This window comes from Marmota flaviventris, chromosome 4, assembly GCF_047511675.1.
Source record: "Marmota flaviventris isolate mMarFla1 chromosome 4, mMarFla1.hap1, whole genome shotgun sequence".
NCBI classification, from domain to species: Eukaryota; Metazoa; Chordata; class Mammalia; order Rodentia; family Sciuridae; genus Marmota; species Marmota flaviventris.
In genome coordinates this window covers 139,836,084-139,853,153 of record NC_092501.1, presented here as the reverse complement: position 1 = coordinate 139,853,153, position 17,070 = coordinate 139,836,084, and the positions used below count along the sequence as shown (strand labels likewise).

The following is a 17,070-nucleotide window of genomic DNA, read 5'->3' as shown; positions in this document are numbered from 1 at the left end:
TCTTTGTATGCTGCAGACATGGCCAGCCAGCAGGATTCGGGCTTCTTTGAGATCAGTATCAAATATTTACTGAAATCCTGGAGTAATAGTGAGTAATAGAAAATAACCTTTTTGTTTGTTTGTTTGTTTGCTGGATGTTGCGTAAGGTTCGAGAAATAATCAGATCTCAACTGGACACATATGTTTGTGAGCCAAGGAAGTTTTTTTTTTTTTTTTTGCTTCCATCTGCTATGAAAATCAAAATGTCAGAGACTGAACTAGCTTTGCTCCAGTGCAAAGGCTGCAGTGGAATGACAGTAGATTTTGTTTGCTTAAATTTTCAAGTGAGATGGCCCTTCAGACTCTGGTGAGCTCAGGACCAGGTTTTCCCGGTTGCCTCCTTTGACTGGGTGTTTATTTGATTTGTTCAGGCTTCACCTAAATATTTTTGTGAAGTGCAGTTTAATCAGAGGGGTGTGGCAGGGTTTTGGAGTACTTTGTAATTGTTTTATTAGGGTATTGTCTGAAGACACAAAAGTACTTAATAGTCCAAAACCTAAAATTCACCTTTTTTCATACATAAAGGCATCTGAAGATTTGTTTGATATCTCCCCTATCCATATGGATGATATTTAGAATGCCATTTAATATCTGCATTTTTAAAAAAAAAAAAAAATCCTGATGCTTGATGTAGTTCAAATAACGTGCTTTTCTGAAACGTAAACAAGTGAAATTTTGACCCTAATCGTTCATTAGGTTATCAGAGTATTATGGCTTTTGAAGTTCCATTTCTGACCTACATAAAGATTTTAGCAATATGCTATTTCAAAAAGACAGCCTCTAAGCCACCCTGAATCTGAGATCAAATTAAAATGAGGCCTTCAGGTGATCAGTGATGTCTTATATTTTTATGAACACTTTAAAAACAAAGTCTTCTCTATTTCACCCACAGCTTTTGTGCTTGCTGTGGATAAAAGACCAGCAGGTATTATAGATCCTTAATTGTTTTAAAATTTTTCCACTAAAAAACTTGATATTATTTTATGGACATACTAATGAACCTACCTATGCTCAAAGAGGTGGTGACTAATTATCTCCTCCACAAATGACCTGTGGCCAAGATTGTTCTTATGTAAACAAAACCTGGGCCAGAGAACCTGGGCTGTAATTGTTTTGAGAGAAGAGCCAAAGTACCTTCTGCCTGGAGGTATTCAGGGATATGCATCTCTAAATGATATCCATAGAAACCATTTTTTCCAGGTCATTTTGCACCACTGTATGCACTGTGGGGCTTGTCTGAAGCTGCTTTTCTCCAAAGTGGGGAAGCCATTTGGGAGCATTCCTTTATTCGTTATGGCCATAAATCATTTAACTTGGATTCATTATTTGTATACTTCACACTTCACACAAGGATGAACCTTTCTTTGTCTCTCTACCCTTTGATTAATGAAAAGAATTAGACATATAGGGTAGCCTACAGAGCAGTTTTCTTACTAGCAGAAGAAAACTCACTTGTGAGTTTGATACCTATGTGGTTTTTAGTCACCATTTGATTATTCGAAAGCCAGGCTCTTTTCTTCCATCAATTTTTTTGTCACTGTTTTATTAGATAGAAAATGATGTTGTGCTGAAACTGAGCTCAGTGGGATTTCTTTTAAAATCTCTCCCCTTGTGTATTTGCAAATGACTCTAGACAAAGTATACATTTTTCCATCCTTCCTAAAGCTACTCTCCCTCTCCCTCCATACACATATCAGGAAATAGAACAAAGTGTTCGTTTCCACTTTGAGAGTATCTATGACAAAATTTTTGAATTCTTCCAATTCATTCAGCAAAGATTTACTCAACACCTATTCTGTGCCAGGCTGTAGGGCTATAAAAGGTGAATAAGACACGGTCCCCGCCTTCTATCTTAATTTCTTTATTTCACAGTAGTGAAGTTGGTGAGTCTCTAGTGTTCCTTTGGGGGCAGAATGTTTTTCAGTTTATTCGAGAGGAAGAGGAAATATACTTTGAGCTTGTTACAACACTTACCTGCTTACAACCGGCATAGTTCTCATTGCTAAGTTTTACATATTTTCAGTAGCAAAGGGAGAAAGGAATTTGTCTATGTAGAAGACAAAGTAGAAAACAGAAGCCTTAGGGCTCAACCTACTCAGTGTAACCTTGGCTGAGAGGATGCACCACGGGGCAGGCAGCTAATTGTCCCTGCACACGCATGCCCAGCATCACAGGCTTGGGAGCATGGATAGTGCCCACATACCTGACTGGAGAATCAGCCCCTAATTATATGGTGGTGCTTGTTTATGAAAGTGCCACTATTAAAAAGCAATAAAACAAACTATAACTATGGCTGACTGCTTTGCTAGGCGGTAGTCAGAGGAAAGATGATTTTATAAGCATTTCCAAGTTAAGCTTTCCATTAAAAAAAAAAAAACCATAGCACATTGTGGGGGAAAATATAATTTTCTATATCATTGTCTCTTCAAAGAATTAATAAGTTAATTAAACAAGTCATCCACTCACTGACTGGCAAGATGTATTGGCTTTTTATTCCGTGTTCATTTTGGCATTCTCTTCTCTCGGCACGTCCATTCTGTCAGGCCATCCTTTGGTTTGAGGAGTTGGGGACTTGAATGGGCTCATTGCCTGGATGCAATGTGGAACCTTTCCTGTGGAGCCTTTCCTGACCTCCCCCACCTTGGACACCTGTCCTGTTGCTTCTTCCTCACTCATATCCACACCTTCTCCAGCTGCTCAATGATGCTCACAGCTGCTGCCTTGGTGCCCATGGGCCACAGCCATCCTATGCCCTTCTCAGCTGAACCAGGAGTACTCAGTGGTCCCTAATGGTTGAAGGATGCTCTCCAGCCCCTTTCCTCTGAGTGTCAGTGGTCCCCAACCAGGGCCCTCTTTGGGCTCCTTATCCATCCTCTCTTATCCTGTTTTCCGGCTCCAGCTTCACCTGCTCATCCTCCTCTGCATGTCACTGATTTTTCTCCCGAATCCATGATTCTTTGTACGACAGCCCCCTAATCTGGCACACCCTCACCTAGATCACACTAGTGGCAGGGCCAAACAAGCTTGGCTCCGGTCTCTAGCTCTTGCATTTGTGTGGCTTTGGATAGTTAATTAAGCACTCTAATTCCACTTCATCATCAGTAAGATGGAAGCAAAAATAATGGGAACCTGATAGGAGTAAATGAGGTATTAAGATGTAAAGCTCTTAGGATAATGTCTAGTACATTGTGAGTGCTCTATAAGTATAAAAATAATATGAATGTGTTCTAATGCTCCCCTCCCTTCTAAACCTACTTAGACCATGTCTTTCATTAGTCTTGGCATACTCGGTGGATTATTTTATGAGTAGTCAACACTTGCTACACCCCTGGAGAGGGCAACTATATCGATAGATGCCAAATGTTGTTGCTTACTCTGGGCTATCTTTTTCCAGGTGTACTTTTTAACTTTATCCCTTTTTCCACTTTAGTTATTATCAGAGTATTCATACCTTTCTCCAAGTGCTTGTCTTCCAGTAGCCTGAGAGTTGGCCTCGGAATTATCTCGGTGGCTGAGACTCACCATGGCCTTTTCAGATTTGCCATAGAAAAAAAGTTCAGAGTGGGAAGTTCCAAGCTATTTCACAGGAAAGGAGAACTTGCCTTGTATTACTGCATGGAGCTGGTGTGCGGGCTCCCACACCAGTCTGACAGCTCTGAATGGCTTCCTTGTGGTTCTGTCCACCCCATGATGCCCAGAACACTGGTTCCAGTGAATGAAGGTACATTCAGAATCCCTTCAACACCTTGCTCTTTCCAGGGCAGTGCACACCCTTCCTATAACATTTGGCAAATCTTGCTAAACCATTGAGGAAAGCTATTGCATGCCCATGAGCCCTTTCAGATATTTAGAATTCTATTCACAAGTTGCCTACTGTGGGGGAACTGAATAATATCTCTGCTATAGGAAGGGGTTAGTGAGCATTGCAAAATGTACAATGTTGATCTTCAAAAAGTCGTATCCACTGAGAGATTCTCCCAGGTGTTTTGTGGTGAGTTAAATTGTGTGTGGTAGTGAATTAAATTACATTGAAAAGGGCAGTGTCCATCCAACATGGAAACGTAGGCTCATATGGGGTTAGCTTTGAGGCCAAAGAAAAATCACTGGGGAGTGCAGATGGAAAACTTCTTCTGTTGGCTGCAGAGCAGTACTTATTGGGAACTCTTCATGTGACAAGTGAACCTCAAGGGCACTATGAGAAATGCTTAAGAAAAAATTCAGAACTGTTGCTCGTTTTAACCTTTGTGTGTGTGTGGGGGGGGGGGGCGGATACTGAGGATGGAGCCCAGGGCCTCACACATGCTTGACACAGGCTCTACCCCTGAGCTGCATCCCCAGCTAACTTTTATTCATTCCGTAGAGGACCCAGCATTGTGCAGGCACTCAGTTGGGAGTTACTGCAGTGTCCTTGTAGCTCAGTAGATGTTTGATGGTCACATACTCTTTAAGGCTCCTGGGATCACTTTGGCTAAAGTAGTTTATAGCCCTCGTGAGAAACAAATACCCAAATCAGCATCCTTGCCAAGTAGAAAGGGGTTTGTCCCTGGCTTTACAGTCCAGACAAATCAGGGGAGTTGTTTTTTTTTGTTGTTGTTGTTGTGTTTTTTTTAATTTAAATGCACAAACTGTCCTAGAATAACAGTAACTGTCATTCTGTGTCAAGTAGGTACGCTTGGTGACTTATATATAGGGCAACCACATAATTATTCATCCAAACTGGGACACTTAAGAGTGAAAGTTAAAAATTATGATGGAACACTGGATGTCAATTGGGAGTGCCCTGGGCAAAGGGGGGGCCACTCTGTTTATTACCTTTGTTCTTTCTAGTAACCTAGTGAGGTTAGGTTTTATACACATTTTACAAATGAGAAAAAAAATGAGACTTAAGAAAGCAATTTGTTCAAAGCCAGGATGCTAGGAAGTGCCATAAACCCTTCCCTCAAGCCAACTGATAATTGCATTGTTTTTGTAATACCCAAAGGACCAAAGGATCCAGAACATTGTTGGGAACTTGATGCTTTATAAGTATTTTCATTTTTATTGGCTGATGCTTCTGCCAGTTCTCAGCCTCCCCGACCCACCCTCTCTTTCTGTGTGCCTCTGAAGGAAACTCTGTCATTTTGGCTCTTTCTGGCTGGAGAACAACATCCCCTTAGCATGAGTTTATTGGAAAGGCCTAACTATCCACCAGTCTTCTCATAATCATTACAAATACCACATAGGCAGTCCTGCCACCTGTGGTCTTTTGGTTAGGCACACTCACAAAGTAGATTATAGTAAAATGGTACATTCTTTCTATTAGGAGTGCTGTGTGTTGATTTTCCCCAGTTTAAAGGTGTACATTGACTCCAGGGCTAGGAATGTAGCTAAGTGTCAGAGCACTTGCAAAGCATGCTCACAGCCCCGCGTTTAATCCCTAGCACTGCAAAAATAAATAAATAAAAACTCCAGTAAATAAAATGCATGTATGATTTTTGCTTCTTTTAGAATGGTGGTTGCTGAGATTTCTCTGCTGGGTTGTAGTTCTGTTTAGGAAACAGTGGCAATTTTCCTAATTATCATTAGCAGCTAGAACGGGAGAATCTTTCCAGGGATAATGGAAATCTACCTGTAATTCAGGTATCTCCTTTTGCCTGAGAGCTGCAGCCTGCTCCTCCATAAAACCGTGTACAAAGGTAGCTGCACAAAATGAATGAACCTCGTCTTCTTTGCACTTTTACATGCTGCTTGGTGAATTTGCCAACAAGAATTGAACAAGTCAGAAAGGTAAATGCAGTAGGCAAGGAGGAGAGATGGCCTGGCTAGTTTACAATCTGGGAACTGCACAGAATATTTGAGAAAGTTGGCCAATATTTAGATGTTTCATCTGATACAGCATGCAAATATTCCTTTTATTTAGGACATCTGTTTCAAAACATTTTAACAGTCATGACTCATTCGCTTACTTCTGGGTACAGTTCAAGGAATTGAATAGGTCACATATGTCCTGAGTACCATCTTTGTAACTTCTCCATTTTTGAGCTTTATGTGATATTCTAAATGAGCTGTGCTCAGATGTGAACTTGGGCCAATGAGAAATGACATTTTACCATGATTGATAGCCCCATCAATAAACTTTTGTGCAAATCTTGTGCTGGTGCTAAACCTTAAATTCATGTCACCAAGTAATTTGCTCAGAAACTTCAAGCATACCACCTCATTTGATGAGTGGAATACTTTGATTAAAAATAAACCAGCTGCGGGCTGGGGTTGTGGCTCAGTGGTAGAGTGTGTGCCTAGCATGTGTGAGACACTGGGTTCGATTCTCAGCACCAGATATAAATAAATAAATAAAATAAAGATCTAGCAATAACTAAAGAAAAAAAAAAAAAAAACAAGAATAAGCCAGCTGCTTCTTCAGTGTGCCTGGTGAAGGACAACCAGACTGAATTCTTCCTAAGTTTACTCTTTGTGGTATGAGATTGGCATCATGTAGGTATATTTTGTTTTCAGATCATATTTAAATGAACAAATAATTTTCTTAGTCTACACTCTTTACCTTTGAATGGGACTTCTTAAAAATGCAATGTAGTTTGGTTTTTATCCCATGAGATATGCAGAAGTGAGTCCATCCAACAACTATATACACTAAAATTTTCTGGATTTATGTGCACCCAACATTTCTCCTAGCCTTCTAAACTGAACAATTAAATGTTATAATTTTCCACAATGTGGTGCTTCCTGGGAACCACCCACTGTAAGCATATTACCCTAGTGCGGAGGTTTTAGCAAGCAACCACTTTCTGGGAATATGAATGGCATTTGTGGAACAAGGTAGTACACAGCTTAATCATGTTTTGTTTTTTTCCTTAACACTTGATAGATCCCATCATGTTAATTTGAATATTGCTATATTGTAGACATGTCATCTAAATAACTAGAGAATGCTCTTTCTTTGGACTGAAATATTGTCTCTCCCAAGGATTAGAGGAGTAATAGGGAATAGCCTTTTCCATAGGAACATCTTTACTTACTTTTCAATGCTGGATTCCACTAGAAAACTTACTACCCGAGCATTAGTTTTTCTTGGGTACTTCAAGCATGTACCGCAACAAAACTTGGGTATATGCTTGCTATGAGTCAGAGAAGCAAGGTGAATGCTATTCCAATACCTGTGTATTGAGCACCAACTGCATACTAGAAGCTTTTTTTCTGGAAACTAACAACATCAAGGCCCTCAGAGCATCCCTCTTTCCTTGTTGAATTTAAAATGCAAGTATGTTAATGCAGAAGTTCCCAAGACTTCTAAAATCCTGTGGAGAATTATCCATTGGTGTTCCAGAGATGGTGTAGGCCCTATAGAATTTTATTTGGGAGAATGTGTGATAGATAGATTCTATTAACTTCAACTTTGTGGATTTATTTTTTCGCTATATCAGAGAACAATTGGAAGTCTGATGTTTGCAGGCAAAGTTCTTTAAGAACACTTTGAATATTTCTCCCTGGCAGAATGGCTAAAGAAAAAGATATGTAAGGCATTGACATTAGACCCAATAGGAGCACTTGACTGAATTTCAGTAGATGAGGTAGTAGGCATTTCAGATAGACTTCTATATGAAAGCAACATGAAGAGGAGTTGCCAGGGTTTTCAGATCTTTACATGTGGCTGAGCACTTGCCTAGCATGTGCAAGGCCCTAGGTTCATCCCCCAGTGCCACCAACAAAGTAAATACATAAAATTTTGAAGATGAGACAAATTTAAAGCCAATTACCCTAACATTATGAGTGGTTCTCTAACTCTTCAGCACACTGGGGATTAAAGAGAAGGGGTGCGTATGGTAGGGAACAGAATGTATCACATATTTTCATAAGTTAAATTTAATGATCAGATATATCACCTATGATCCTACCAGTACTTTCTCTTTCACAGAATATACAAGCACAAGCATTTAAATGTTAGTCACCCAGAACTCCAGATGCTAAGCAGTGAAAGTTTATATTCTGCCAGCATATCAGACTCTGTAATGAGTCTGATTTGGTTTAATTCCTTTCTACTGTTTAGTCATTTGATGAGCCACAGATGGAAATGCAAGCCAGAGCCATAACATTTCGGCTAATACTTTTTATGCTGCTGTAAGAATTTGTTGTCATGTCAATTTAAGGGAGTTAAAATCTTTTTTAGAGAAGGCATTCAAATCTACATTAAGTGCTTTTATCTACCCTGATTTGATATACAACTCTGACTGCTTCTGCCGTTCTTAATCAATTGCAAAGTACAAAGTAATTTAGCAGTTGAAGACAGCTTTGAAATTCCAGGATTTCGCAACTGGTGCCCCAAATATAACATTTAGGATATACACAATTAAATTTCCATTAATTTTTTTTTCTAAGCTTGAGAAACACTAGGCTGAGTTCTTTGAGTTTAGCCTTAAACAGGTAAATATGTATTTTGGCAGCCACGGGAAGGATAGGGTATTAGATTAACTAGGGCAATACTTTAGTAAAATTCCATTTGAATGTTATATTAGTACAGAAGGGATTTGATCCGTCAATAAAATGGTTTGTTGTGTAAGAGTGAAATCAATAAAATGCTTCAACTGTGCAAACAGAAGATTGGGTTTTTCTTCCCTGTTTTCTCTTTTTTTTTTTTTTTTTTGTATGTGTGTGTGACCTCAGTCGCCTCCTCTCACTTCCTCATGAGAAAGAAACAGACCTGACCCTTTCTTTCTTGCTGGTGGATGGTGGTTTTGAATAACTCCACTGAAAAAAAAAAAATGAGGTTTATGTAGACCTACACCATTAAAGCCAGGTGGAAGGAGGTTTAGCTGTATGTTATTGAACTTGACTGATAAAGGCCGTGTCTCAGACCTGCTTTCCAAGCCCAGTCAGCTTCTCAAACTACCTTGCTTTTCAGTAAGCTGAATAAGAAAAAAGTTGTCACCCAGCACAGTCTATCACGTTCTTTTTATTGGTGTTCCCGGTAAAATGCCTATGTCTAACTCAGTGCATCGAAACAGGGTTGTCTCCAAACTGAAGTGGCAGCATTCTTGGTCTGGAGTCACACATTTTTTTTTTTTTCCTACGAAGTTGAAGTGTGACCTATATACAAATGACTGGCATTCTGGAAGTTTTAAAATATATGATCATAGAGCTGAAGGATACTTACTCTCCTAGGTTTTGGTAGAGATCATGTTTCGGTGAAACCATATTGAAATTGAAAAGGACGTAAGGATGTTAGTTTGTTCTAGCGTTCACTTCATGCCTACAGCAAGGTAGAAAGCTCTGAGGCAGCATTAAAGAACTTTAAAACTAAAAAATAGTTGCTCTACGTGAATAGATTGCCTGGGACTTAGCAAATTGTAAGCAGTAAGTAACAGTAAGTAAGCAGTAAGTAAGAACACCAATTACAAGACAAATTGCAATGTGCCTTTTTTATAAAATCTACCTTTCAACTTGTAGGTTCTGAAAATCACGTTGTTGGTGACTTTTACCCCAAAAGAGGCCTGGCAATGGAAGCACAATGTGGTTTTAGCTACAGTACCTTCTCACTATTTTAGCACCTCCCAAATTAATCTCCTACTTCTAAATGAGAATTTCAGCTTCTTTAGGGGTGTGTGAGGGCCACACACAGAGCAAGTAGCATTCACCTTCCTCATGGCTGGGTTGCATCCCTTCCAGGGCGAGAATGAAGACAACCTGTCTCCTTTCCATTTCCTTTGAAAACTTAAAAAAAATAGAAAAATTAGAAATACTTTTGTGTCTTGTCTGCTGATTTTTTCATCCATTTCCTAACACACCTGGAGTGCTTCTCTTTGTGGGAAGACTAATCCTAGTTTATGCCAATTGAGTTCTCAGTGTTGAAGGTGTTTGAAAACCTGACTCCATCTTTATGGTGAACTAATAAATCCAAGGGCTTGAATTTGAGGAAAGATCAAAATTATAGAAGAGACTGAAGATTCTAGGATATTTTAAACATCCAGGAATCTATTTTATCCTAACTTCTTTTTCTTTCTCTTATTAATCCATTTTCTCTAGCCATTTCTATCCTTATACCATTTTCTTTTTTATTATTAATTGCTTTTATTTTTAAAATACATGACAGTGGAATGCATTACAATTCTTATTACACATATAGAACACAATTTTTCATATCTCTGTTTGTATATAAAGTATATTCATACCAATTTGTGTCTTCATACATGTACTTTGGATAATGATGTCCATCACATTCCACCATTCTTGCTAACCCCTTGCGCCCTCCCCTCCCCTCCCATCCCTTTGCCCTATCTAGAGTTCATCTATTCTTCCCATGCTCCTGCTCCCTATCCCACTATGAATCAGCCTCCTTATATCAGAGAAAACATTCGCCATTTGTTTTTTTTGGGATTGGCTAACTTCTCTTAGCATTATCTTCTCCAACTACATCCATTTACCTGCAAATGTCATGATTTTATTCTCCTTTATTGCTGAGTAATATTCCATTGTGTATATATGCCACATTTTTTTAATTCATTCATCTATTGAAGGGCATTTAGGTTGGTTCCACAGTTTACCTTTTGTGAATTGTGCTGCTGTAAGCATTGATGTGGCTGTGTCCCTGTAGTATGCTGGGTTTTTTTAAATATTTATTTTTTACTTTTTAGGTGGACACAATATCTTTATTTTATTTTTAACTCTTTTGGGTATAGACCGAGGAGAGGGATAGCTGGGTCAAATGGTGGTTTCATTCCAAGTTTTCTAAGGAATCTCCACACTGCTTTCCATATTGGCTGCATGAATTTGCAGTCCCACTAACAATGTATGACTGTGCCTTTCCCCCCACATCCTCGCCAACACTTATTGTTGTTTGTCTTCATAATAGCTGCCATTCTGACTGGAGTGAGATAGTATCTTAGAGTAGTTTTGATTTGTATTTCTCTAATTGCTAGAGATGATGAACATTTTTTCATATATTTGTTGATTAATTGTATATCATCTTCTGAGAAATGTCTGTTCAGGTCCTTGGCCCATTTATTGATTGAGTTATTTTGTTTTGTTTGTTGTTTAGCTTTTTGAGTTCTTTATATGCCCTAGAGATTAGTGCTCTATCTGATGTGTGAGAGGTATAAATTTGCTCCCAGGATGTAGGCTCGCTATTCACCTCACAGATTGTTTCTTTTGCTGAGAAGAAACTTTTTAGTTTTAGTCTATCCCATTTATTGATTCTTGGTTTTAATTCTTGCACTATAGGAGACTTATTAAGGAAGTTGGGGCCTAATCCCACATGATAAAGATTGGGGCCTACTTTTTTCTTCTATTAGATGGAGAGTCTCTGGTTTAATTCCTAGGTCCTTGATCTACTTTGAGTTGAGTTTTCATTTTCTTAGAGGGACAAAGGAGTTGAAATTCAAACCATATCTTCTGCAGTTAGTCAACTGTTTACCAAAGAAAGGAAGAAGGAAGGGAAGGAGGGAGAGAAGGGAAACAGTTGATAGAAGGGGGGTTCTAGCCAGGTGTGGTGGTACATGCTGTAATCCAGGGACTCCAAAATCTGAGACAGAAGAATCACAAGTTCAAGTCCAGCCTCAGCAATTTAATGAGTCCCTAAACAACTTAATAGGACCCTGTCTCAAAAAAATAAAATTAAATTAAAAAGGCTAGGGATGTAACTCAGTGGGTAAGCACCCCTATATTAAATCCCCAGTATCAAAAAATAATTGGGCTAAAGATCAGTGACTTCCACTTCAAAATGCTTCTTGTTGCTAATCACAATACAGTAACATGCTGCTCACTGGTTTATTATTATGGTGAATACATAGAACATATTTTGCCATCTAGTAATTTGAACTGTGTGTCATTGTAGAATGCTTTTGCTATAGATAATAGAACAACCTCATAAAGGCTGAAAGGATAAAGTTTTGATTAGCTTGCTCAACCCACAGCCCAAAGAGGGAGGTTCTGGAAATGTTAAGAAGAAAGGCTTGAATTTTAAGGAAGATCAAAATTATGAATGAGATTTAAAGGTTTCAGACCATCTGATCTGAGATTTGTCACTGTGTGTTCACAAGGTGACCACCTCAGTTCAAAGAGCCTTGCTTCAGTGGTGAGTCAGGAGGAAGGAGAAGTCCCCAGCAGACTTCCTCTTGGTCTCTCATTGGAATTGGGTCCCAGGCCCACCCCGAGGCTCATCACTGGCACGGCTGACTGGAATTGCCAACTTGACTTGGATGAATTCTGGTTCTTACCGTGGCACTAGGCTGGGTCCATCTTCTCTGAGACCAAGGACCTCCGCCTGTTTCCTTTTGATAAAGTGGATTCCTTTACCTGGAAGAGGAGTAGGCAAGCAGTAGTGCCACCAGTCAAACTGCAGAGTACAGATGTTCTCCTTTCCACTTGCACCTGCTGTGTTGAACACCCGCACAAAAGGCAGGGCAGTAAACTCCACAAGTGAGTCATTTCCTGTAGTCTTCACCATGACACAATCCTACACCTGGGAAAAGATGAAGGACTCCCTTCTAAATGATGGAGCTAGGACTTGAACTTAGACTCTGGGAGAAACACTGACCTTCACTGCCTCTCCTCATTATTTGCAAGGTAGAGACATTGGCTAACAGTAGATGAGACTGATGGACATGTACTCCCCACTAAGTTATGACGCTGGTAATTGTGAGAGAGCAGTGGCAAAGCATTTTGTGAGTAGCCAAGACAAAAAAAACCTGTATCTCTTTGTCTCTAGTTTCGAAGAGGGAATCATTTCCTGATGTCTTCATTCTTTTGCTCACTCAAAAAGAAATTAAGTTTTTTAATTGCTTTTTTTTTTTTTTTTTTTTTGCGGGGGGGTGGGGGCGGAGGGAGAGTACCAGGGATTGAACTCAGGGGCACTCAACATTGAACCACATCCCCAGCCCTATTTTGTATTTTATTTAGAGACAGGGTCTCACTGAGTTGCTTAGCGCCTCGGCGTTGCTGAGGCTGGCTTTGAACTCGCGATCTTCCTGCCTCAGCCTCCCAAGCTGGACAAAATGTTTTTGTCTTCAGATATTTCCATTTCATGGAAATAACAATATTTTCCAATGAAGTTCATATATTTTTTAAAATATTTATTTTTTAGTTGTAGTTGAACACAATACCTTTGTTTTATTTATTTATTTTTATGTGGTGCTGAGGAGTGAACCCCGGGCCTCGCTCACACTAGAAGAGTGCTCTACCACTGAGCCACAACCCCAGCCCCATGAAGTTCATATTTTAACTTTTTGCTCAGATGTAGCTACCAACTAAAAAAAAAAAAATTTTATCATTCACTGACTTTACTTTCCCATGACCTTGCTAAGCTAGGTCTTGCAATGGTTTAACATGAAGAAATCACTAGTGTATATGAAAAACTACTATATTTTGGCCGCAGTGCTAAATCCTACCTCATGTAAACTTCATCAAATCCTGTTGAGGCAAGTACCATTTGACAGTTAAAAAAACCCAAAAATCTAATAGATGAATAACAGATTTTTCCTTCAGTTGCCATGGCACATGCCTGTAGCCCCAGTGGCTTAAGAGGCTGAGGCAGGAAGATCACAAGTTCAAAGCCAGCCACAGCAACTTAGCAAGGCCCTAAGCAATGTAGTGAGACCCTGCCTAAAAATAAAAAGGCCTGGGTATGTGGCTCAATGGTTAAGTGTCCCTGGGTTAAATTTCTGGTAGGTAGGTAGGTAGATAGATAGATAGATAGATATAGAAAGAATATATTCTATATATTCTATATAGATATAGAAAGAATATATTCCCAAGAGAGTACACCAATAAGATATAATGCCTTGTTTTATATTACCTACTTCTAACTCCAGAACTTCTTTTCTTGTTAGTAGCTCAGCAAGGGCCATTCCCACCCCCTTCTTCTCGGCTCATTTCCTTCTAACACCTGAAAGAGCCAGGTACCTACAATTCAGTTACTGGGGAAACAAGAGATTTTTTTTTTAACTGAAAATAGAAGAAATGCATCTTTTGCCACCCTGACTGACTGACTTGCTGCTTCCAGCATTTTGGACACAGTTTTGTAAACAGCAGAAAAATAAGACAAAATACTAATATTCTCAGACGATTTTATTCTTAATCTGAACATAAACCAAATTCCTGACTTTAAGAAGAATGTCAAGTGAAAGAGATCTACTTAAGTCAATAATTACAATAAAATATGAGCTGTCTTCCATGCCAAGAAGTATCAGTTGTGTATATGTGAGTGATGATTATTTGTACATTAATATCACTCACTGGCTTCTCAGACCAAATTGTCCCCTGTTAACTTCCCTCCCTTGTTGATTTGCATCTCCCAAACGGGATCTTTTCTCGCCAGCCCTGTGAAGCTGTGACTTTTTCCTCTTTCCTCCAGGGCCTTTAGTGGACTCAACTTCCTCACACATACCGAATTTCACTCCAGTGAGAAACTGGAGATCCTTTCACCCTTCCATTGTTGGTCATCCAAATCACCCCTAAAACTTGTCATGCTTTCCTTCTCGAATGGCATCTCCCATCTGGATCTGTGTCACCACTGCCTCTGCCAAGGCCCACATCCTGGTCTTCATCACCCACCACCTGGAGCACTCAAAACTCCTCACCAGCTTCTGCTACCATTGCCTTTCCAGGATGGCCCAGTCCTTCCCACAGCTTTGCCTGTTGACCTTCACCCTTCTTGTGGTTTCGTGATAGCTCTGAGAGTGAGGCTTTTGTAGGCGGGCGGGCGGGGATTGCACGTCAAATACTTCTAATGTTGATGGTTTTGCAAATGCACTAAATAATTAAAATATCATTTGGAACTAGAAGTCATCATCTGAATTAATCCTCTTGAGGATAGATATCCAAACCATTTGTTTTGGTAAATTTAAGCCTTCTCTCAGGTGCAGAAAAGGACTTGATCCCTGACCCATAGTCTATAATCTGAAACCAATGGCTTCCTCAAGAGTATTCATCATGATCATTGGCCAGAGATGGTATAGAAGTATTCTTGTAGCACTAGGGTAAAGTGGAATAACACCTACTGTTCTATATTTTTATGCTGGGAAGATTTGAAGAAACTGGATTTGACATGGCATGATACAGAAATTGAGGACAAACTTGCTGTAAATTAAGTGAGAAACCAAAGGCTAAGTCTAGTATCTGGCTAGTGTATTAAATGAGCTCAGGCAGAGGCTATAACTACTCATGAAGTGCACACCCGCCAGGGATGGAAGACCCACTCAACAATTCTCAAGTGTCCCTCGAACACAAAAAAAGCAGCCATCAAACATGAGCTCATTAAGTATCATATTGTTCTGCCAGACAAGGCTTTTGTTTTAGGGAGTGACTAAGAGACTGTCACTTCTTGGGCCAGGAGGATGAAAATGCTCTTTAGGCTCTGGGAAAAGGATAGAGAGAAATTGTTGATACTGGTCCTAGGACATCCTCCCATTTCATTCTGTGTCTATTGTGCTGTTTTATGGTGAGTGGCGACTATCGAGCTGATTTTAGTCAACTCCATGTTTTCATGAAGTTTCTGCTGATGAGCCACACAAGGGAAAGGAGGGTAAAATGTTCTCTGAATGGTGTTAAGTTGGTGCCAAAAGATCTACCCTTGCCTGGTGCCGCCAGGGCTGGCAAAGTTACATGAGCTCAGAACTTGAGTCCAAGCCTCCCATCTTCTCCAGTTCAAGTGGAAAGTTAACAGAGTCTGGAAGAGCCAAGAGTATCCCACTTGGGTTATTTGCTTTCCTTTTTTTTTTTTTTTTTTCTTGCTGAAAACAGAAGTGAATCACACTCTTTACTGAGCCCTGCTGCAGAGGAAAATGATGCAACAGTGGTCATGTGGCACAAAGAAGAAAGGCCCATTGTGCAAACCTAGTTCTCCATTGTCTTCCCATCTACACCGAGGTTCAACCCCCCTGTGGGGAAGCAGCACAAAGTTGTGCGATTTTTTTTTGGGGGGGGGGTGCTTTTTTCCCCTTCTCTCATGGTACTGGGCATTGAACTCAGGGCCTTAGGCATGCAGAGTACTCCCTCCATCACTGAGCTCCATCCCCAGCCCAAAGTTGTAGTTCTTAATCTTGGATCTTTCTGTGCATGATGGTAACCATTATTATTAATTTACTTAATCATAATTTGCTTTGTTTCTGTCACTCCCTTAATTTTTCTGACTTTTGTACCACAAGATTAATTTGTTTTTCGTTTTGTTTTGTTTTGTTTTGTTTCGTTTGAGATACTGAAGATTGAACCAGGGGCGCTCTACCACTGAAATATATTTCTAGCCTTTTTTATTTTTTATTTTATTATTCCCCAAATTGCCAAGAATGGCCTCAAACTTGCACTCCTCCTGCTTCAGCCTCCCAAATTGCTGGTCATTAATTTTCTTATTGTAATACAAAATATTAAAAGAATTGATCCAAGTTTGTTTGACATACCTTTGATTGAATAAGAGTTTTCCTGTATGATTTGGGAGTTAGGTTTACATGTGCTTTGTCTTAGCCACATGTGCCCTTAAGCAAGTTACTTAATTAAATTCTGATTCTAAAAAAGGTACTAATATAAACAGACTACATATGGTATCTGTGTGTATATGTATTTATATATAATATAAATATGTATAAATGTATGATATGCATATCACCAAATGTATCTCTATAAATAAATATGTCTACCTACCCATAGAGTCATAATAAATGAATTAGTTTGTACTAAGTGTTTGGTTTACTCACTATCATAATTGCTTAGTAAATGGTAACCATTATTATTAATTTACTTAATCAATATATGTCTAAATCTTCCTATGAGTTAATGACACATCACTGAGACGCTATGACCAGGAACCAAAGGCCCCTGGAGTCTCTTTGTGACATCTTCTTGTCTTGGTTACTTGGGCTTGACCACTCCCTAGAGACGACATTTTGGTAGACAGGTTATGTTTCTGGAATCTCAGAGAATAAATCATCTGAAGATGTCCAAGATGGAACACCTTCCTTCTGAATTCAGAGCTGGTTCCCTGCCTGATAATGTAGCAAGGGAGGACTAAATGTTATACATAGTTTCAGCATTTTCTGTGTGCTTCACCTGAAT

The 17,070-nt window shown here is 39.4% G+C and overlaps 1 protein-coding gene across 8 annotated transcripts in view; it reads left to right on the top strand.

Moving 5' to 3' along the window:
• Fry (FRY microtubule binding protein) overlaps positions 1-17,070 on the top strand; it is a 402,948-nt gene that overhangs the window by 168,361 nt on the left and 217,517 nt on the right. For 2 of the 8 annotated variants that reach the window (XM_071611563.1, XM_071611562.1), the window contains exon 1: positions 19-88. The exons of the other annotated variants lie outside the window; for them this stretch is intronic. In XM_071611563.1, coding sequence (XP_071467664.1) covers positions 19-88 — 70 coding nt within the window. Of the gene's footprint in view, positions 1-18; positions 89-17,070 lie in introns of those variants that run through there. 8 annotated transcript variants of the gene reach the window in all.